Source organism: Aotus nancymaae, unplaced genomic scaffold (assembly GCF_030222135.1).
Source record: "Aotus nancymaae isolate 86718 unplaced genomic scaffold, 86718_ANA_hifiasm-v0.15.2.pri h1tg000051l, whole genome shotgun sequence".
NCBI lineage: Eukaryota > Metazoa > Chordata > Mammalia > Primates > Aotidae > Aotus > Aotus nancymaae.
Window position 1 is genome coordinate 1,442,551 of NW_026988465.1, and position 22,664 is coordinate 1,465,214.

At 40.3% G+C, this 22,664-nt stretch overlaps 1 protein-coding gene across 21 annotated transcripts in view; it reads left to right on the forward strand.

The window, feature by feature from the left end:
- Nucleotides 1–14,202: 14,202 nt before the first annotated feature.
- Nucleotides 14,203–22,664, forward strand: part of PRP4K (pre-mRNA processing factor kinase PRP4K) — a 42,481-nt gene continuing 34,019 nt past the window's right edge. For all 21 annotated transcript variants that reach the window (XR_010337503.1, XR_010337507.1, XR_010337509.1 and 18 more), the window contains exon 1: nt 14,203–14,408. Coding sequence is in view for 1 of the 21 variants with exons in the window: in XM_064362944.1 (XP_064219014.1) it covers nt 14,368–14,408 (41 nt within the window). In the remaining 20 variants the exon portion in view is untranslated. The remainder of the gene's footprint in view (nt 14,409–22,664) is intronic.

Consider the following 22,664-nt stretch of genomic DNA (forward strand, 5'->3'; position numbering starts at 1 on the left):
TGTGGGTTAATAGCAAGAGCCTCTCTGTTGAATTGGATGCTTCATGAATGCTTAATCAGTATTAAAAGTAAGGAAAAAATAACTGAAGGCTTTACACTGGGCCTTTGGTGAGAATGTGTCAAGACGCAAAGATTATGACTAACCTATTTCTGTGTACTATTTGTAATCCATTTCAAAAAGGTACAAATAAAACAAACAAAAATCCCCAATAATCTCAGACTAAAATTTTAGATTTTTAAAAAATATATATAGGCATATCACAAGGGAGAAATTTTAAAAAATCAGGCTAAATGTCTTCTTTGAGAGTGGGGGGAGGTGAGATACTGATGAATTCTCAGTGTTGATAGGTATATTTCAAATATGGCTAGTAAAAATTTAAACATAAGAGATAAAAAACAGAATCATAATAATGCCTTACAGACAAAGGGGAAAAAAGAAATAAGAATGCCTAACAAATGAAAAACATCTAACATTAGAAATAAGAAGAAACATGGCCGGGCGCGGTGGCTCACGCCTGTAATCCCAGCACTTTGGGAGGCCGAGGCGGGCGGATCACGAGGTCAAAAGATTGAGACCATCCTGGCCAACATGGTGAAACCCCATCTCTATTAAAAATACAAAAATTTAGCTGGGCATGGTGGCGCGTGCCTGTAGTCCCAGCTACTCGGGAAGCTGAGGCAGGAGAATTGCTTGAACCCGGGAGGCGGAGGTTGCAGAGTGCCGAGGTTGCGCCACTGCACTCCAGCCTGGTGCCTGGTGACGGAGCGAGACTCTGTCTCAAAAAAAAAAAAAAAAAGAAAGAAAGAAAGAAGAAGAAACATATCGATTAACATAATAAGTTTGTAAGAAATAAGAAGGTGAAGTAAACTCAGTGCTTCAAATATTTTATTTATTCATTCAGAAAATTAAAAATTAGAGTGACCAAATTACGATATGCCACTTAAGATAGTAAAAGATTTTAGGCCGGGTATGGTGGCTCACGCCAGTAATCCCAGCACTTTGGGAGGTGGGCGGATTGCCTGAGGTCAGAGGTTCCAGACCAGTCTGGCCAACATGGTGAAACTCCATCACTACTAAAAATACAAAAAATTTAGCTGGACATGGTGGCGTGAGCCTGTAATCTCAGCTACTCAGGAGGCTGAAGCAGGGGAATTGCTTGAACCGGAGAGGTGGAGGTTGCAGAGAGCCGAGATCACGCCATTGCACTCCAGCCTGGGTGACAGAGCAAGACTCCCCCGCCTCAAAAAAGAAAAAAAAAATCTCCATACAGGCACAGTGGATCACGCCTGTAATCCCACCACTCTGGGAGGTTGAGGCGGGTGGATCACCAGAAGTCAGGAGTTTGAGACCAGGCTGGCCAACCTGGTGAGACCCCTGTCGCAACTAAAAATACAAAAAATTAGCCGGGCGTGGTGGTGCACTCCTGTAATCCCAATTACTCAGGAGGCTGAGGCAGGAGAATCGCTTGAACCCAGGAGGTGGAGGTTCCAGTGAGCCAAGATCATGCCACTGCACTCCAGCCTGGACAACAGAGTGAAACTCAAAAACAAAAACAAAAAAAAACAAGATTGTAACACAGTGTATATTTAATTGGTTTGATAAATTGTATGAACAAACAATTGGTCAGAACATAGATATATATGTTAATTAACTAAAAATATAAGTAGCTACAGAAAGTAGTGACCTTTATTTTCCTTTATGAGACTCTAGTAAGAGTTGTCTTTAAATAAATAGCGTACACCTGAGACTGGTATAGGGTGGTTTTTCTAGCTCCACCCTTTAACTGTTCTTAGGCTCCTCAGGACACAAATTCTATTTTGTTTATTAAAACCATGTGAAGTGGGCCTGTTATCCCTTGCCCTCCTTTTTTCCAAAAATAGAGGAAACTGAGGCTCAGAAAACTGAGTAGTCTTTCTAGATCACAATGCTAGTTAAGTTATGCTCCCAGGATTTAAAGTGTGACAATTGATCCTTGGGCCAACATTTAATCGCTAGGCTATCATTGATACCACAGTCCATGTGAGATACTCTATGCACTACAAAAACCATATCAGAGCATATAAAAGGCAGGCTAGACACTAAGTAAAATCGTAACCATGCTTTCTGTTTGCCCTTACTCTTAAAAGATTTCTATTAAGTTTGCAATAGGAGGCAATCTCTGCTATAAGACTTCATAAGGAAAAAAATCATGCTGGTCCTTTGCTGCCCTCTTATGGAAGATGTACATAGATGTACAAAAAATTTCCAGCCAATAATTTTGCCACCATAACTAAACTGTTTCAGGGGTACCTAGTGTAAGGCCGGTCCCCTCGCTGGGAGCTCGGACACACCCCCCCTCCCTCTCCGGGAGCTCAGACACGCCCACACCCCCCTCCCTCTCCGGGAGCTTGGACACGCCCACCCCCCCACACACACAACACCTAGCCCTCCCTTAAAGAACCCTGCCAAAATGCAAAAGAAGTCTTGTAAATCTACCCAATAGCATTTGAGTCTTAGCTACCCAATAGCAGTCGAGTCTTGTAACTCTACCCAATAGCAGTCGAGTCTTGTAAATCTACCCAGTAGCATTCAAACCCTGCCTACCTGCCAATAGCAAGCTTGCCTTGCCCATGCCCTGCTCGCCCATAACCAATCAAACGCCTCCACTCCCTATAAAACCCCATGTCTGAGAGGAGTCCATGAGACTTCTTCAGCCCCTCCTGTCGGACCGCAGAACCTTGCCCGAGAGTGGAATAAATTCACATTGGATCTTCTTGTGCTGGCCTCAGTTTCTTCATTTTAAACTCGGCAAGAACCCAAGAACCCTTACACTTAGCTTTACATGATAGGTAAGTTTCTAGAACAATGCAAATGGTACATAAGAGGTATTCAGTGAATGTGTAGAACTGAAATGAAAGCTTTATCTACTGACTCTGATATGCACTAAGAGCTTGATTTTATAGAAATCCTATGATAAATTATTTAAATGACTAATCACCCTCCAATTTAATTGTTGTGGTATACAGATTTGTACCTATCACATTTATTTAAAATTGTGAAATGTTATGTAGCCAATTTATTCACAATAAAGGTATGAATTAATAAAATCATAATCTAAAAATGTCAGTTTAATCACTTGTTTCAAGAACTTTTGTCTCTTTTTAAAGCCAATATCTAACAAATAGCGTAAGTGAACGGTTTGAGTTTCTTGTAATTACTTGCTCTTTATTTCATCTCTGTTTGTTGTGACCATAATTTCTCTTAGGAGAAACTAAGTGTCTTGAACTCTGAGGTAGGCCTAAACAACTCCAAACAAAATCCATGAAGAGCATTGCTTAAAGTTTTAACGTAGGTAAATAGTTCTCTTCCTAGCCATTTAAGTTTTGACAAGGCTGTAAATGATTAAACACTAAAACTGATATTCTTATGAAGTCAAAACAGTGAGTGATTTTTGCAGCTAAACAGCAATAATAATTATTTTGTTAATTCATGGATGGTCTTACACAGATGATCTTATGGAAGAGGACTTCTCCAAGCTCTCTACTGGAATGGAGTGGACCTCACCTGGCTCTCCTCACCAGTACTGGGAAAGGCTACATACATCACTGAGATGTGTGGTATATATCATTCCTAAATATTGGGTAGCTATAACAATTTTTTTTAAGTATCAAAAAATATTGCCTAGATCCCCCAGTAGCTTTATCACAGCACATGCTAATTCTTCGAAGACTTTGCTAAGTCATGTCTTCCTCCCTATTTTTAATGACATTACACTAGTTCAGGCTCTTATAATTTTACATTCATTCATCAAACACTGTATTTCTTGAACAACTACTATAATATGTAAGCATTGTATTAGCAGGTAGGTCAGAGTGATAAACAAAAGAGACATGGTGGCCGGGCGAGGTAGCTCACGCCTGTAATCCCAGCACTTTGGGAGGCTGAGGCAGGAGTTTGAGACCAGCCTGTCCAACATGGTGAAACCCCATCTCCACTAAAAACACACACACACACACACACACACACACACACACACACACAAATTAGCCAGATGTGGTGGTGTGTGCCTGTAATCCCAGTTACTAGGGAGGCTGAGGCAGGATAATCACTTGGGCCTGAGAGGCAGAGATTGTAGTGAGCTGAGAATTCGCCATTGCACTCCAGCCTGGGAAGCTTAGTGAGACTCTGTCTCAAAAAAGAAAAAAAAAGAAAGACATAGTCTAATCTCATATAGCTTATAGTGTAATAAGAAAACAAACAAAAACACACAGGAAAAAAAAAAAAGAGAAACACAGACCCAACAAACAGGCAAATAAATATACTGATAAACAGTCCAACAAGGTCTTATCAAGGAAAATAATAGGATACTTTAAAAAATTATAGAAAAAATAGATCCTCATTTATATAGGGACCAGGGGGAAAGCTGTTATTTAGCTGAGGGCTCTCTGTGGAACTGACATTTAAGCCAACACTTGAAAAATAAGTCATGGTGATCAAGGGGAAGACTGAACAGAGAAATCCAGGCAGCAGAAATATCAAAACCCCTAAGCTTGTATGTAGGAAAAAGCATGGCATGTTTTATGATTAACATGAGGGTCAGTGTGGTAAAAGATTACACTCAAAAACAGGTGAGGCTTAAGTCATCAAGGCTTTACAGGCCATATTAAAAAGTTTGATTTTTATTCCAAGTAATACAGTACCAATACATAATTTCCCAAAAAGTATAGGAAATCATTTTATTCATTTGGAAAATGTAATCCTAAGAACAGATCTGCATTATATAAAGATAATATGTATTCTAGAATTCTGAATCCTTTTTTCAACTTTATTTTTATGTACTTATTTTTGAGCCAGGTCTCTCACTCTGTCACCCAGGCTGGAGTGCAGTGGTGCAACCACAGCTCACTGCAGCCTTGAACTCCTGGACTCAAATGATCCTCCCACCTCAGCCTCCCAAGTAGCTGGGACTATAGGCATGCCCCACCCTGCTCAAATTCTGAATCCTTTACTGGAACCTCACCTTTCCTCCAGTCACAAGGACCCCCCCTGTGCTTCAATACTGCATTCTTCCCACTTCCTGACCTGAGGCCACACCCAGCAATACCACTTCCTCTCCTACAGTAAGCCTAGCACTTTCCGGGTCCCAACCCCAGCCCAGTTATTAACACCGAAACACAAACTAAGCATAACCTCTTTATCCAGTCACAGCCAGTACCAAGGAGCCCTGGACTCTTTCTAATCCTTCCTATGTCAATGGCTAACCAAAGACCAATTTTATCAAAGAAGTTTTATAATATATGATTTACTAATTAAGGGATAACTTAAAGAAGAATTAACAACCTGTTTTTGAAAGCAAATTCTAAAAGTGAAATTTGCAACTATATGGATGGGTATTGTTAGCAAAAAATGTCTATACTACATTTGTCCCATTTTTAAAAGTGGATATGCATTTAGTTAGAAACTGTCTCCTAAATACATACTGCATCCTAGACATATTTTTTAAATGCAGAAGCATACAGTAGAAACGAAAGTTACTTTTCATTAAAAAAGTACAATTTATATTAACAAACAATGGGTTTATTATTGACATTTTAAATGAATTAGTCAATAAAAATTTTTACATTTCTCAATGTTAATCGATTACAACAAGTATTAGTAAGTATAACCTTCATAAATAAAAGCTCTTCAATCATTTTTAAGGACATAAAGATGTCCTCAGACCAAAATGTTTGAGAACCATTGTTACTGGTTCAGGAAGAGACTAAAAACAGGAAAGAAAGTTAGGAAGATGGTTTTGTAGGGATGAATGACTAAGTTAGTGTATCTATAAAGGGAATCAGTCACATTTGAGACAATATGGATTAAGGACATTAGCATCCCTAAATATTAATAGCTAAGGATTTGTGGTCTCTCTTACTGTATATTCAAAATAAAACATTAGGTCATTTGTGGAGAAATCCGATATAGCTCCGAGATTTTCTGATTTCAGTGATCTTTTTGAAATATCAAAAACACAACCTTCCACCCATGCCATACATTTTTAGATTCTCTTGTTTTGATGATACCCAAAGCATGTGCTCATTGTAAACACTGGGCAAACAGGCTCCTTTCTACTCTAAGTGATGTCCATTGACCAGCAACACCAGCATCCCATGGAACTTGCTGGAATTGTAGAAGGGAAGACCTCACCCCAGGCCTACTAAATCAGAGTCTACATTTTAGCAAGCTTCCCTAGAAGTTTTATACGTGGTGAACTTTGAGAAACACTGGACTAACTAATATAATTAGGAATTAGTTATTGACAAATGTTTGATCCATAGAAAAGGAGAAAGTTCAAAGGACTTACAGGATGGATGGTGATAATAAAGTTAAGAAATGACTCCTTGATACTGAATTCAATTATCTGGTACATGAAATTGGTATTTTATTTTTGATACACATCAGAAAGTAAAACAAATATATGTTCTCCAACTTTCACAGAATGTATGAAACATGATGAATAGATTTCCAGGATCTATGTAATGAATTTTTAGAATCCATGCTTATGTTATTTAACTATGTAAAAATTCATTAGAGAATCTTTGCTTCCTGCTATATGGAATAACAGGAAGCAGACTTGACCTGCTTAATAACTAGAAAACTAAACAAAATATAAAACCAACTGTTTTCAGATGCTGGACAACAGATAGCACAGAACTATGATCCCTAGGAGTAGAGAATCAAATGAAGAGAGCCCTAAACTACTACAGCTTTTGGCCTGAATGCCATTACAAACTGCAGAAGAGGGAAGATCATTTCAAATAGCTCACAGTAGTCCAGATAAACTGAGGTATTTAGAGGCTAGTCTTCTGAGAGTCTGAAGTAACTGAAAGTTGCAGGGCAGGGGCCTGGAGAGGTGGGAGAAAGACATTAAAAAATGTGAAGAGCTCAGGCACACTGACTCACGTCTATAATCTTAGCTAGTACTTTGGGAGGCTGAGGCAGGTGGATCACTTGAGGTTAAGAGTTCAAGACTAGCCTGGCCAACATGATGAAACCCCACTTTTACTAAAAAGACAAAAATTAGCTGGGCGAGGTGGCACGTGCCTTTAATCCCAACTACTCAGGAGGCTAAGGCAGGACAATTGTTTGAACCCAGGAGGTGGAAGTTGCAGTAAGCCAAGATCACACCACTACACTCTAGCCTGGGCAACAGAACAAGACTCTGTCTCAAATTTAAAAATTAAAAAATAAAGGTTAAAAGACTTAAATGTAAGACATGAAACTCCAAAACTAGAAGAAAACAGTGGAAAAGCTTCATGACATTAATCTTGGCAATGTTCTTTGTTTTTGATTTTTTGGGTTTTTTTTGTAAATGACACCAAAAGCACAGGCAACAAAAGCAAAAATAGGCAAATGGAACTAAATCAAACAAAAAAGCTTCTGCAGAGCAAAGAAAAAAACAAAATGAAAAGACAGTCCACAGAATGGGAGAAAATACTAAAAAACCATATATCTGATAAGCGGTTAATATTCAAAATATACAAAGAACTCATACAAAGAACTCACACCTGTAATCCTTGCACTTTGAGAGGCCAGAGCTGGAGGATCACTTGGGGCTAGGAGTTAGAGACCAGCCTGAGCAACATAGTGAGACTCTGCCTCTATAAAAAATTTAAAAATTAGCAGGGTGTGGTGATGTGTACCTGTAGTCCTAGTTACTCAGGAGGCTGAGATGCAGAAAATACAAAAATTAGCTGGGGCTGGTGGCATGTGCCTGTAGTCCTAGCTACTCAGGAGGCTGAGGTGGAAGGATCACTTTGAGTCCAGGAGTTTGAGGCTACAGTGAGATATAATCATGACACTGCACTCCAGCAGCCTCAGCAACAGAGCAAGACCTGTTACAAAAAAAAAAAAAAAGAAAAGAAAAAAAAAGAAAAGAAAGAAAAATTACTCCAGATGGTAGAATTCACTAGAAAAACAAATTAACAGAACCTGAAATGCTAAATAAGTTTACTATAACAAAAGCTACAAATATATATTGGCTTTCCTTTGTTTTTATAATAATGTACTGTTGAGTGTGTAACATCTATAACGTGTACAACAACAAAACCACAAAAAAAACCAGGGACATGGAATAAAACTATTGGAATAAGGTTTCTATATCTCACTACAATTAAGTTAGTATAAATCCGAAGCTGATTCTAATAAGTTGAGCTATAATTGTATGGTAAGCTCTAGAGCATCACTAAGGTTTCTAAAAAAAACTTAAAACAGTGAAAAAAATCACTCAAGAAATTAAAATGTTACATTAGAAGATATTCACTTGATGCAAAACAAAGTGGTAAAGGAGGGATAGAGGAAAAGAAAAAGACATAAGACATACAGAAAACAAAAATAAGATGGTATACATAAATCCAACTATAGCAGCAACATTAAATGTGAATGATTAAACAATTGGATCAAAGACAGAAATTATCCGACAAAAAAAAATTCAACTACATAATGTCTACAGGAGATACATTTTAGATTCAATGCTACAAAGCACTTAAATAGCAACCATGTGAGAACTGAAATAGCTGCATTAGTATCCGACCAAATAGAGTTTAAAACAATGTTACTAGAGAAAAAGAACACTTTCTAATGATAAAAGGATAAACCCACAGGAAGATATAACATTTACAAGGATACATGTATCTAATAACAGAGAATATATGTAGCAAAAACTGACAGAAATGAGGGGACAAATTGATAACTCAAGGACAGAAGATGAAGTCTTTAATACTGCTCTTTCAATTAGTTAAGACTCCACAACAGGTAACATGACTGAAACAGACCTCTATTTAGTTTCCCCCCACCTAAAATCTGCTCTTCCTTCAGTCTCTATCTTGGTAAGTAGCAAACTGTATCTGTTTAATTGCCCAAACCAAAATTCTTTAAGTCACTTTCTCTTGAATCCCACATCTAATCAATCAGTGAATCCTACCACCTCTCCCTTCAAAATATATCTAGAACCCAATCATTTTTCCCTACTTACACCCTGATCTAACCCACCACCATCTCTCACAGAGATTACTTAAATACCCTCCTAATTGGATTCCATTCTTCCTCCCCTGGTCCCATGCAGTTTATCTCCATACAGCAGCCAAATAAACCTTCTAACACAAATCAGGTCACTCCTCAACCCTGAACTTACTCTGTTCAGTAAACTTTTCTTTTTTTTTAATAATTTTTTTTCTTTTATAGAGATGAGGTCTCCCTGTGTTGCCCAGGCTGGTCTCGAATTCCTGTGCTCAAGGGATCCTTTGACCTCAGCCTCCCAAAGTGCTAGGATTACAGGCCTGAGCCACCACACCCAACCTGTCCAGTACACTTTTAATGAGATCCAAATCCTACAAATTTCCTTTCCTGCATTACTTCCTACTCTCTTAATCACCCCATTCACTGGCCTCTGCCATTTTCAGCGAATTACTAACCCCAATTCGTAATATAATCCTATTTTGAAAAAACACTACATATATATGCATAAAAAAGGATAGCCCAAAATGTGAATATTCACCTATGGTTAGCGGGATTATAAACTTTAATTTTTTCCTATTGTGAAAAATTACTTCTAATTCATGTGTTAGTTATGTAATAAAATATATGAAAAGTTGTGTATTAAACCCCATACCCCCACTGTGGTAATAAAATCTGTTAATAAATCATACATGTCACAAAAGAAATCACAACAAAAGAAAAAATTTGCCCACAGTAATACCTAGCATTTACTAATAACACATGCTGCAGGCACTTTCACTCATTATTTCATTTTACTCTCATAATAATTCTATGCAATCAGAACCATTATTCCCATGTTACTTTGTAAAATGTAAAATGGTAAACTGCTTGAAATTGCACAGTAAGTTGTGAAGCCCAGATCTATCTGACTTGAATGCTCACATTCTAAATACTAATCTAGGTACTGCAACATTATATAGTAGTTATATACAATAGCGCAAAGTTGAAATAATCTAGGCATACAATAACAAAGGGAAAAGATTAGTTATAAAAAATGTTTACTGAAAGTACAATTATGTAAAAATTGGGGGACATGTTACATGAAAGGGCAAACTATCACATTCTATACCTGAGTACAAGAAAATTTAATATTTCATATTAAAAAAAAGCCAAAATAAACCAATATGTTCAAGTTGGTTCAGTGTGGGTAATGGGACTCTGGGTGATTTTCATTGCTTTGTTTTGTCATCCTTTCATTGTTTTGCTTTGGTATCCTTTGTTTTGCACCTAAATTGCTTCAATACTAACATCAACAACAAAAAAACTACATTCTCATAAAGTTTGCTTTGTAACAAAGGAAAATTCAGAACAGCGTTCCAAACACCTCAAAGTTCCAACTCCAGGTCTAAACTAGAGCCTAAATACTCTCTGAAAGGCTCTTGACATCTGGTGACTCTACGTGAACCAACAGCTTCCTCCGCAGGATGTTAGGATCGTCTTTATTTTGTTTGTAGCCTACGGAAGAACGAGCCTATTAAGAGCTTATTGAGATTGATAATTGCACAGTGTGGCTGGAAAGGTCCAAATTTAATCTGTTTCCATGGGAGGAACACAATTCAAAACCGTTTTCAAAGTATTTCGAGATGCGTGTTTTATCTGGAAGTAATACTTAAAAGGAAGCAAGCAAAGAGGGTAAGAGAAAGTCACAAATGCAAGCCCGCGCCCGAAGCCTGGCCTCGGGGCCCGCACGCTTCTACATGGTGTGGCGGCGGCAGGGCTCCAAAGAGCGCTGTGTTTTTATGGTATCGGTCAGCAAGCAGAGCCGACCTCCGCTTTATCCCACACGACCTACGCGGGATCCCGGGCGCGGCGGCGACAGGGATCCGAGACGGACGCCTGGACCAGGACTCTCGCGCCTACTTACTCCTCGGCCAGCGCCCCCGGCTCCAGATCACTGCCTCACAGAAACGGCGGCAAGAGCGCCGCCGCTGACAGGGGCTGAGGAGAGCGAGCCTGCGGCTCCGGGCCCGGGGATGAGATGCCCAGGCTGGGAAGCAGGGAGCGCCAGCACCAACGATAGAGACTGGCGGCCCTGAGCTTGAGCAGGAGGCTTCGGGGCGGGGACAGAAGGGACCAAGGTCCACCCCGGGCCTCAGATCCTCCCACGCCTACCCCTTACACCCCCCACCCCACAATAACGCAAGGACGCATGCGCCTCCGCAGCCGCCGCTGGGAAGAGCGCGCGGCCCAGGGCACCGCCCCCTCCAAGGATTTCCGGGGAGGCGGGTTCCGCCGGGGAGTTGCGGCTTTTGCTACTCTGCTCAAAGGGCGCCTGTCCCGGGCCACTTTCCGTTGCAAAGGTTCCTGAATTCGAGGAGGAAGAGCAGCAAGATCGAAATATTGGGCATAAGTTTGTTGCTTCATAAACGTTTGCTGAATGAATAAACTGATACGCGGATGTTTGCTGGGTCCCAGCCTTTCAAAACTACAACAGCAACATAGTTTTGGATGTCACCTTCACAAATGTATTTCATTCCCCAGGTAGTACCGTGCAAGTGAATTTGGTGAGAATTTTTTAAAGGAAATTTTTGCCAGCATCGGCTTTTTGAAAAGTATTTTATTTTACCATGCTCTAAACAAACAAACAAACAAACAAACAAAACCAAAAAAACTTGGTTTGTTTGAATATCAACGTTAATCACAATCTGGCTTCGGCGCCTATTATTCGAGCCCCATCTATCCTTCCCCACATTTAGGATGCTTTATCTCCACATAAAGCATAACTACAAAATACATAGGGCAGAAGGGAACCTGGGAGATAATACTATGGTTGTAGAAATTAAGACCAGCCTGAGCTCTCCACAACAGGAAAAAGAGACACAGCGAGGCACTTATTTATAATAGGCTTCTGCGAACAAGGAAAAGTAAGGCATTTTTGGATTCGAACGAGTGCTCCATTACCTCTACTCAACAAACATTTGAATGCCAAGGAGCTGTGAGGGTGGATGGTTAATAAGCAGATGCTGACAAACTTATATTTTTGTAGGAAGCAACCTGATAAGAAAAAAGCAGATTTTCGAGTCAGATTTTACTTCAAAAAGAAGCTTGTTACTTGGGAATGCAATCGTCATCAGCAAGTTACCATATTAGCTCTTAGCGTCAGTTTGTTCACGTGTAAAACGAGTTAATAGTACCTGATCCAATCTTTTGCCTTCAAGTATATCGCTCTATTTCCAAGATGAGATCTCTCACAGTTCTACTACATACACTGTTAATTTTAACATTATTTTATTCATTTAAAAATAGTTTACTAAGTTTATATTTAACAACACATTTGAGCTATTCTTGGCACAATGACACATAGCCTTGCCTTCATGTGTAGGAGAGGCAGCAGAGGATATAATAATTAATTGTAAATACAAGGCTAAATTTGTAATATGTTTGAACAAATATTTACGGATGAGAACCTTGAGTTAGGAAAAATTGGAACTCAGATCCCAAATTACACGCCATTAGTGCATAAATATGTGGTTGAAAATAAAATCCATTCTTGACATGTTTCTGAAAACTTTTTTCATAGCATAACATAAACAAAACATGTTATGTCTGAATCTGATAAGAAGAGGAGAAATTCTTCACAAAGACGACAGTATCTTTAAGAACTATGTAACGAAATGCTACAGTGGGTGGGTTGGGGGGTAACCACAAAGAGCAATAATTATCTAAGGATGAATTTACTCTTTTACGTTATTAATAGAGTCCATGAAAACTAACATTTGATTTTTATTTTTCTTGGAGATAAGTCGCACTCCAGGCTGGAGTGCCGTGGCGCGATCTCAGCTTACTGCAACCTCCGCTTCCTGGAGTCAAGTGATTCTTCTGCCTCAGTCTCCTGAGTAGATGGGACTACGGGTGCCACCACGCCGGCTAATAGAGACAGGGTTTCGCTATGTTGGCCAGGCTGGACTCGAACTCTTGAGCTCCGGCAATCCGCCCGCCTTGGTCACCTAAAGTGCTAGGATTGCAGGCGTGAGCCACTGCGCCCGGCCTTACGATTTCAAAACGTTTGGAATTCAGCCAACCAGAGACATTTTGTAATTACGAACATTTGAAACCCTTCTCCCCTGAAAATCAAGAGATATATATGGAGCGTGGAGATTCCGAACCCAGTTTTCTAGGACAAACGAAAACTCCATGATTACAAGAATGAAAGTGATCGTCACGCTGCTTTTAGGTTCCAAAGTATGGAGAATTTTTTTTTTTTTTTTTCTTAGACGGAGTCATTCTCGCTCTGCCGCCCAGGCTGGAGTGCAGTGGCACGATCTCAGTGCAACCTCCGCCAACCGGGTTCGAACGATTCTCCTGCCTCAGCCTCCAGAGTAGCTGGGATTACAGGCGCGCGCCACCACGCCTGGATAATTTTTTTTGCATTTTTAATTTTTTATATTTTTAATAGAGATGTGGTTTCACCATGTTGGCCAGGCTAGTCTCGAACTGATGACCTCAGCCTCCCAAGGTGCTGGGATTACAGGCGTGAGCCACAGCGCCCGGCCGAGAAATATATGTTTTAAAAGAGTAATTAAATAACCTAATTAACCTAATTGGTACTAAGAGCTCTCCAAGAGCCAGTAAATGTTTTCCCTAAATTCCATTTAATCCCATTACTGTAGAGTCATTACAGAAAAAAACAAAATCACATAAAGCAACTTGGACCCCCAAAAATTACATGTTCCAGGTACAGAAACAACGAACTGAACAACTCCTGAATCATGTCACCCTTGAACTGTGTAAAGTTGAAAAGATGTTCAATGTCAAATATAGTAACAGTTCCACATTTAAAGATATTTACGTTCGAGGTGCAGACCTAATTTACAGTATTTTAAAATGCCTTTCTATGCACTTTCTCGGGAAGTTAATGTTAATTCAGTTGAGCTATCTAGAAAGGTGGTTAAGCATTTACTCTCTAACACCGACCAGGGCAAAAATCAATTTGTTTGACCGAATTTAAGAGAATTTTTACTCAACTTCTAGTCCCCATAGCCAATTATTTCTCGGAACCGCACCGCCGAAGCCGACATCCCTCTCTCTTTGCTTCCCTCGTCAGCGGGCTTCCATAACTAAACGTCCATTTTCAGCATTGACCAAAGAGCTCAACCTGGACACACGCCCTCAATCCTTAGCAGGACCGCCCACCATGCTCCCGGAAGTTGCGACATGACGCCCTCCGCCCCTCCAGGACGTAGGGTTTTATATCCGGATTCTTAGCGCGGACTCAGAACTCCAGTCTTCCCAAGGCCGTCGGCACATGCGCGACAGCTCTTTTCCTTCTTCCTCCACTTACACTACCTTCCACCGTCCGGGAGTCGCTGCCGCCACCGCCACCGCCGCCGAGGAGTCAGGAAGTTCAAGATGGCCGCCGCGGAGACCCAGTCGCTGCGGGAGCAACCAGAGTAAGTAATCTCTGTGAGTGGGCCAGAGGCTGGAGCCCGGGGACTGCCGAGTGGGAGACGACGGAGAGCTGCAACTGGCGGGCGGGAAAGTTCGGGCCTAACGGCGAGAGTCAAACTTTGCCTTTTCCGGCGCGATTCGTTGTGGGGTGGGAGGCATGGGGAGCAGAAGGCCTTCGAGCTTCATTTTCCTGGAGGCCGCCGCTGTTGGGGCGAAGGCGGCCGCGGCCTGCCGCGCGTCGTTGCCCCGGGAGGCGTAGGCGCGAGCGGCCTCTACAGGTCCGGTACGCGTGGCGACTGCCGCGGCAGTGAAATCGCGCCTTACTATTCCTCCCTTGGGGACCCAGCAGATCTCCCTGGCCGCAGCACTTAGCGGCATCGGTGTTGGGGACACGAGGGTCAGTGGCGGCAGGCGGGGCAAGCGCGAAGTCTTTTCTTCCTCATGCGGTACCCCTAGTCGTCCTTATACTGGTGTCACTTTAGGACCTGAAAGCAGAGAGAGGAGGGGCTAGGGTCACACTCTGATCATGCTGAAGCTAGTCTGTGGCCAGCGGGATACTCTGTCTCATCACCTTGTGTTCTTTAGTCCAGCAGTCACCGGGTATCGTTTTGTTTTGTTTTTGACTGCCTACCGGCAGCTTTTTTACCAACTTGCAAACTCGAGGCAAAGAAAGATAGAGTCTTTGATTTTGAGGCTTGGGTTTTTTTTTTTGTCTGGGTTTATAACCCTTCTTTAGGAGGACGAGTGGAAGGAGTAGTGGGAATTGCTAGCTACTGCCAAACCACTTTATGTCTATAATTAAGCTAATATAAGAATCCATGGGCCAAATGAAAAAAAAAAAAAACTTGTGTATGCTGCAAAGGCCAACAACCCTTGCTTAACTAAAAGCAGTATTTTGCTTTTCATGTCAGTCGTAGGAAAACTCAAGAACCTTAAAAGAGAATGGATTTAACGGCAGTATTTGCATAGCGACTTTTTTTTTTTTTTTTTGCATCTGCACTCTCTGATCTGTTTCCAGCCATCTTAGAAAGAGGTATAGTCTCCCAGCAACTTGTAACTGAGCGATAGGAGAAATCTTTGCCACCTGACACTTCATTGCTGTGCATCCAGTTTTGGGCTCCTCAGTCATCAGCTTTATTCAGCTAGGCAGAGAAATGGAATGTTTTATTAAGACCTTTTGAAAGCTGCTGTATTTTTTTCACAATTTGACTTAGCAGAGATTCTAAAGTTTTAAACTAGCTTTAGCCTCTTACTGTTTCTCACCAGTTCATTGTGTGGCACAGCTACAGTGTTGCTTGTGCTAAGCCAATATAGTGCAGATCTCATGCTATGCAGCTACATTTTCTACTAATCTGAAAAGTTTTATGGTATTATGTCCATTTATTTGATTTTAGGGATGTTTCACATTCATTTTGAGGAGTGAGTCAGCCATATTTTATTCACATACTGTATTCAAATATTAGAGTTAATAATTTTAAAAATACATATTTAGGTCTCTCCTGGATAAATAACACTGACATAATATTTAGTTTCCCTTCCCTTCCCACACAATACTTGGTGTAAATGGATTATTTGGTCTGTATATGTCTCACTTTCAGTAGTTTGAAAGTATTTAACAAAGAAGATAACAGTTTGATACCAAAGCAAGCACTATGCCTGGTGCTTATAGTGAGTCCCTGAATATAGTGTCTACAACAGTTCTTTAGAGGACATTGAGTAGTTTACAGTTACATGGAATCTATTCAAAATAGAAAAATTTAGAAAGAATAAATATAAAAAGTAGCCTTTAAGCTCCCTGAAGGCTTTAGCTATTTTAACAACCCTGTTGAGGTGGATAGTTTTATTTTCCTTATTTTAGAGAGGATAAAACTGAAGCACAGAGAAATTAAGTAGCTTGCTCAAGGTCACACTAAGTGGCACATCCATTTGAACTCTGGCAGTCTGGTTCTAAAGCCCTGCTGCTAACTGTTGTACTGTCTGGCCTCCCACTATACAATGCTACTTCTTTTTAAATTGCTTTTCAAGTTTGAAATGATTTTTATTTTTTTCCGCTGTCCCAGAAAGATCCATTTTTTGATGTGACGTGTAATTTGTTGAAACCTAATTTCTCAAACCTGCTTTGGCAAAGGGAACACCAGAAAGAAGGTTTGTTTTAAGACTAGTTGGTCTTTTGAACCCATTCTGATTTTTTATATCCACATTAATTCTTTTTATTCATTTTATTTGTTTTTGAAACACAAGCTCTTATCACCCAGGTCAACAGATGACACTGTCATGGCTCATTATAACCTTGACCTCAAGTGATCCTCCTGCCCCAGCCTCCAGAGTAGCTGGGGCCACAGGCCTGCTCCACCATGCCCAACTAATTTTTAAATGTTTTTGTAGAAGCAGTCTTCCCATGTTGCCCTGGCTGTTCTTGAACTACTGGGCTCAAGTGATCCTCCTGCCTCAGCCTCCCAAAGTGCTGCAGGTACTAGGGAGTCAAGACGGGAGGATCATTTGAGCCTAGGAGTTCAAATCCAGCCCAAGCAACATAGCGAGACCCAGTTTCTTAAAAAAAATACATACATTTTGACTTGTCAGAGAAATAGGTCTAAACTATTACTTTTCTGGTAAAGTAGCAGTGGTGTCCACTTTGCTCACCACTAAAAATTTTTTTTAAGAATTATCCAGCTTAAAAACGGTTTTATTCATACACAAATTTAAATCAGTCAGTTCTCTGTCTCTGTATTTTGAATGCCTACCAAATAAATTCACTAAGACTATTCTTTGGGGAAAAAATGTAAAAGAAATTACAATAACACTAGTGGTTGGTGATTGATGACTTAATTTTATTTTATTTGAGATGGAGTGTCACCCAGGCTGGAGTGCAGTGGCACAATCTCGACTCACTGCAACCTCTGCCTCCTTTGTTCAAGCAATTCTCCTGTCTCTGTCTCCCAAATAGCAGAGATTACAGGCATGCACCACCACACCCTGCTAACTTTTGTATTTTTAGTAGACGGGATTTCGCCTTGTTGGTCAGCCTAGTCTTGAACTCCTCCTAACCTCAGGTGATCTGCCTGTCTCGGCCTCCCAAAGTGCTGGGATTACAGGAGTGAGCCACTGTGCCTGACTGTGACTATATTATTTTAAAAGTTCTGCCATGATTATTTTCATTCATTGTGCTGGATGCTTCAAGACTTGGATTTTTTTTTCTTTCTTTAAGTGTAAAAACTAAACAAAGCATATAAACGGATGCTATTAAGCACCCTCATGTTGTTTGCACTTCTCATATACCTTTGCTTCCAAATGCTGTGATCTGAAAGATGTTATTCAGTACTCAATAGGTTCTCAATAAATATTTGTTTTGTGATAAACCTGTTGCAGACCAGGTTGGTATACGCATCTACTTGACTAAATGTAGGATACGTTGTAAAATGTAAATGTTAAAGCATAAATTTATATAAATGAATGTATATAATCTATATTTATTGTTAGTATAAACTGTCCAGGATGACCATTAGGTTTCTTAACAAGAAACCATTTCCTTTAGCTTTAGAAGAAAGTCGTTGATACTGAACCTAATTTAGCTATTTTAGCATAAGCCCATTGGATGTGATACATTATACTCACTGTTCCAAATTTTCCAGGTTTCCCTGGTGAGACTTTAGTTGTTACTTTCTGTATTTGCATTGAGAGATCAACTGAAACTGAAAGATTCATTGTATGCCTAGCCCCTGTATCAGAAAACACTATAATTAAGGTTAACCTAATTAACTCGAGTTGGTAGCATTTTTAGCAGGAACCTACTCAATATTTCTAGAGATAATACTGATTAATTTACAGTGGGAACTAGTCACTCACTGGAATGACTCTCCTTACAGTGATAATGGTCATCATGTTGTATTTCTGATTCCCTGAAGCTCTAGGAGGAGCTCGATTTTCTTTTGATAGAAGTTGATTCCTCTATGGGTAAACTCTTAATTTTAAATGAAACTCCTAAGACTTTGTAAGTTGTTAGCATTAGAAAAGATAGGTTCAGAAAACTGATTTTCGTTTGTGGGGGTCAATGAAATATAAATCATTTTGAATATTACACATGCAAAAATAGTTGGGTGCCTACCATGTATGTGTACTGTGAGGTGCTGGAGATAAAACTGAGCAAAAACAAAATAGTAACTTTCAAGTGCTGAGAGTCTGTGATAGTATAAACCAGCTTTATACAATTTGTATATGTTTTTTCTTGTTCTTGTTGTTGAGATGGAGTCTTGCTCTGTTACCCAGGCTGGAGTGCAATGGGACGATCTTGGCTAACTGTAACCTCTGCCTTCCGGGTTCAAGTGCTCCTACCTCAGCCTCTGGAATAGCTGGGATTACAGGCATCCGCCACTATGCCTGGCTGAGTTTTTGTATTTTTCTAGAGGTGGGGTTTCACCATGTTGCCAGGCTGGTCTTGGAACTTCTGACTTCAAGTGATCACCTGCCTTGGCCTCCCAAAGTGCTGGGATTACAGGTGTGAGCCACCATTCCCAGCCTTATATTGTTCTATATATATCATTGACACAAACAATACTTATTGAGCACCTGCTATAGATTAATCTAGGCCCTTAGAGCAGTGAACTAAAATGAAAATTCTGCTCATATAGTGCTTACATTATGATAGGGAGAGACAAATAAGAATTATATTAGTGGTAACAATTGCTTTGGAGAAAAATGTTAAGGACAGAAGGAGAACATGTGTGCAGTGGTGTGGGTTTGCATTTAAAAATGAATTGATCAGGAAAACTTGTTTGAGAAAGTGATGATTAAGCAGAGACCTAAGGTAGTCAAAGGTAGCCAGGAATGCATGTATTGGGGGAAAGCATTCCTGGCAGGAGAAACAGGTACCACGTACCTGAGATGGGAGTTTGCCTGTTCAATGAACATGGTGTGGCTGGAACAGGGTGATGGTGGAAGAAGAGTATTAGGTTTAGAGTGTTGGGGATATTGGGCCTGTGGGTATAGGACCTTTTGCTCTGAATAAGGTAGAAAGCAATAAAGTTTCACAAAGAGTAGTGACATAATCTGACTTTTGAAAGCACCTTAAGCAAATGGAAGATCTTTTGAATGACTTGGAATGCCAGCCTTCTCACTGGCTTGTTGTATGTGTGACCTTAGGCAAGTCCCTTAAACCTCCTTGAACCTCAAAGTCTCAACTCAAATGGAGAGACTTGAACACTTAGTTTGACAGCTTTTTATACTATGAACTCATTTAATTATCATAAGTTTATGATTTGTCCGTACTATTTCCCCATTTTTTACAGTTGAGGAAACTGAGGAACAGAAGAAAAACTTGCGTAAAATTACAATAGCTTTGTCATGTTGGAGGCAGCATTTAAACCAGGGAGTTTCACTCCAGAATCTATGCTCTTTCATGGTATTCCTTAAAATAACATTCTTATTAGCAGCCCCCTCGGCTCCACTGGGTTTTTGTGAATAAACATAACTATCCAGCATCTATACAATAATAATAGCTTATTTATGGGGGGAACTGGTCTGTGGTAGGCACTGTCATAAGCATTTAATATCTAGTCACCCATGTAAACTTCACAATACCTCTTCAGATAGGTACTATTTTCTCCATTTTGTGGATGAGATGCCTGAGGATCACTTGCCAAGGCCACACAACTAGTAAGTAATGGAACCAGGATTTGAACCCAGGCAGTTTGGCTCCAGAGACTGCTTAACCACTCAACTATCCTTTATCTTGAGGACAGTCTTGAATTAAAACTCAAAACTTCAGGGAGTTTTGAATTTGAGCTTAGTGACTAGAATTTTGTATTTTGGGCACTTAGATTTTATATGCCTGAAGATCATTCTCAATCTTTAAAGACTCTCCTAGTTTCATAACTTCAATAAACTTAATTTTTTCTTAGACGTTTTCCCCTGTAAGTCAAGGTTCAGGAAAAAAAAAGACCTGGATTATGAGATGGGAGATTTCTGGGGAAAGGGGATGAGATTATAGCCTATATGAAGAACAAAGTTGACATGTCTTGGAATCTTTTACTTAAATCTGTGTGACTTCTTTCCTTTCCATAATAAAGCAATGATGGTGTTTTGTTTTTATTGTTGTTGTTTTTATTTGTTTGTATTTTTGAGATAGGTCTTCCTTTGTTGCCCAGGCTGGAGTGCAGTAGCATGATCATGACTCACTGCAGCCTTTAACTCCTGGGCTCAAGTGATCCTACCTTAGCCTTTTGAATAGCTGAGACTGTAAGAACATGCTACCACACCCAGCTAATTTAAATTTTTTTGTAGAGATAGGGTCTCACTGTGGTGCCCAGCTTGTCTTGAACTCCTAGGCTCAAGGAATCCTCCCACCTTGGCCTCGCAAAGTGTTGGGGTTACAAGTGTGAACTACTGCACATGGCCTGATGGTATTTTTTAAATACCAAGATACTGTACTTTTTCCAAGTCTTTGAGAAAAATTAATGTCCAGAAAACAGTACTGTACTTGCCCTGTGTCTTCTCATACTCCATTAGAGAGCAGTTAACCCAAATTAAAACCTGACTTTCACTAGAGGACATAGCTTCTCTTGCACATCTCTTAAATACCTTTTCCAGCCAGAAATGGAAGTTGGCAGTTCTGACAGCCAAAAATCAAAGTTCTTTGAGTGAGCTACCCTGTAGTGGCTGTGTGTTTTTCACTTCCCCTCATCGTCATCAACTAATAACTTCTCAATTATACCACCATTCTCTCCCCCATTTTTCTCCCAACAAGTTTATTCAAGACTGTGAGACCTGGCTAGACAAACTACTTTTGCAGTTCCTGAGCCTCTGGGACTTCAGTGAACCTTTAATTCTCACTCAACCACTCACTCTTAGAATCATATACTATTTTGTCATCTTCTGGAATTGGTATCTTCTTGGAATCTTTGGAGAGTTCTCTCTGTTCCCTAGGCTGGAGTGCAGTGGTGTGATCATAGGTCATTGCAGCTGCAAACTCTTGGGCTCAAGTGATCTTCAGCCTCAGCCTCCTGAGTAGCTGGGACTACAGGTGTGCAGCACCATGCCTGGCTCCACTTAGAATCTTTTTTTTTTCCCGACTTAGAATCTTAACCTCAGTGTCTTTCACAACACTGATGTACTTGAAGTTTGCTATATGTAACTGCCTTTTGTAACCTTCATGCTCTATCTGAAATGCCCCTTTTTCCCTTTCTTGTTAATTCCTTACTCATTCTCTAGGGCAGTGTTATCCAACTTTTTTTTTTTTTTAAGACAGGGTCTTGCTCTGTTACTCAGACTGGAGTGCTGTGGCGTGATCATGGTTCACTGCAGCCTTGACCTCCCAGGCTAAAGCAATCCTTTCACCTCAGCCTCCTGAGTACCTGGGACTACAAGTTTGCACTGCCACACCTAGCTAATTTTTTTGATTTTTAGTAGAGATGAGGTCTCACTATGTTGCCCAGGCTTGTCTCAATTTGAACTCCTGGGTTCAAGCGATCCTATCGCCTTGGCCTTTTTTAGTGCTGGGATTATAGGTGTGAGCCGTTGTGCGTGGACTAACCTTTATTTTTTAATCCCTGTCCCTTCTCAGTAAACATTTCTTCTCTCCTCCTAAAGTCCCTGCTTAACAAATTCTTTCTGTGATCTACAAAACACCATCCCTGACCATTCTCAAAATGAGTTTAGGTGATCCTTCAGTGTTCCATAATGCCCCTATTCAAGTCTTCATCACTGCACTTCTCCAGTATTTTGTGGTTACGTCATATGACTTTGTTTTCCACTGGACTTTATTATCTTTGAGGGAGGCAAATACTGGTTTTGTACATCTGTTTTCTTTTTTCTTTTTCTTTTTTTTTGAGATCAAGTCTCATTCTCACCCAGACTGGAGTGCAACGGCGCGATCTTGGCTCTTTGCGACCTCAGCGTTCGGAGTAGCTGATATTACAGGTGCCCGCCGCTATACCTGGCTAATTTTTCTATTTTTAGTAGAGACGGTTTCACCATGTTAGTCAGGCTGGTCTCGAACTCCTGACCTCAGGTGATCCACCCGCCTCAGCCTCACAAAGTGCTGGGATTACAGGCATGAGTCACTGCTCCCGGCTTGTACATCTGTTTTCCTGCCACTTGGCTTGATGCTCACCTGTGGTTGGTGAGGTTTTTTTTTTTAGTTAAAGAGGTTGTTAGTAGACTGATGGATTCTTAGTTTGCAAGGATAAACTTACTAAAAATTTATAGGGGTATATAATATGAAGACCTGACAAAATAATCGATAGCTTCCTCCAAAAATAGTA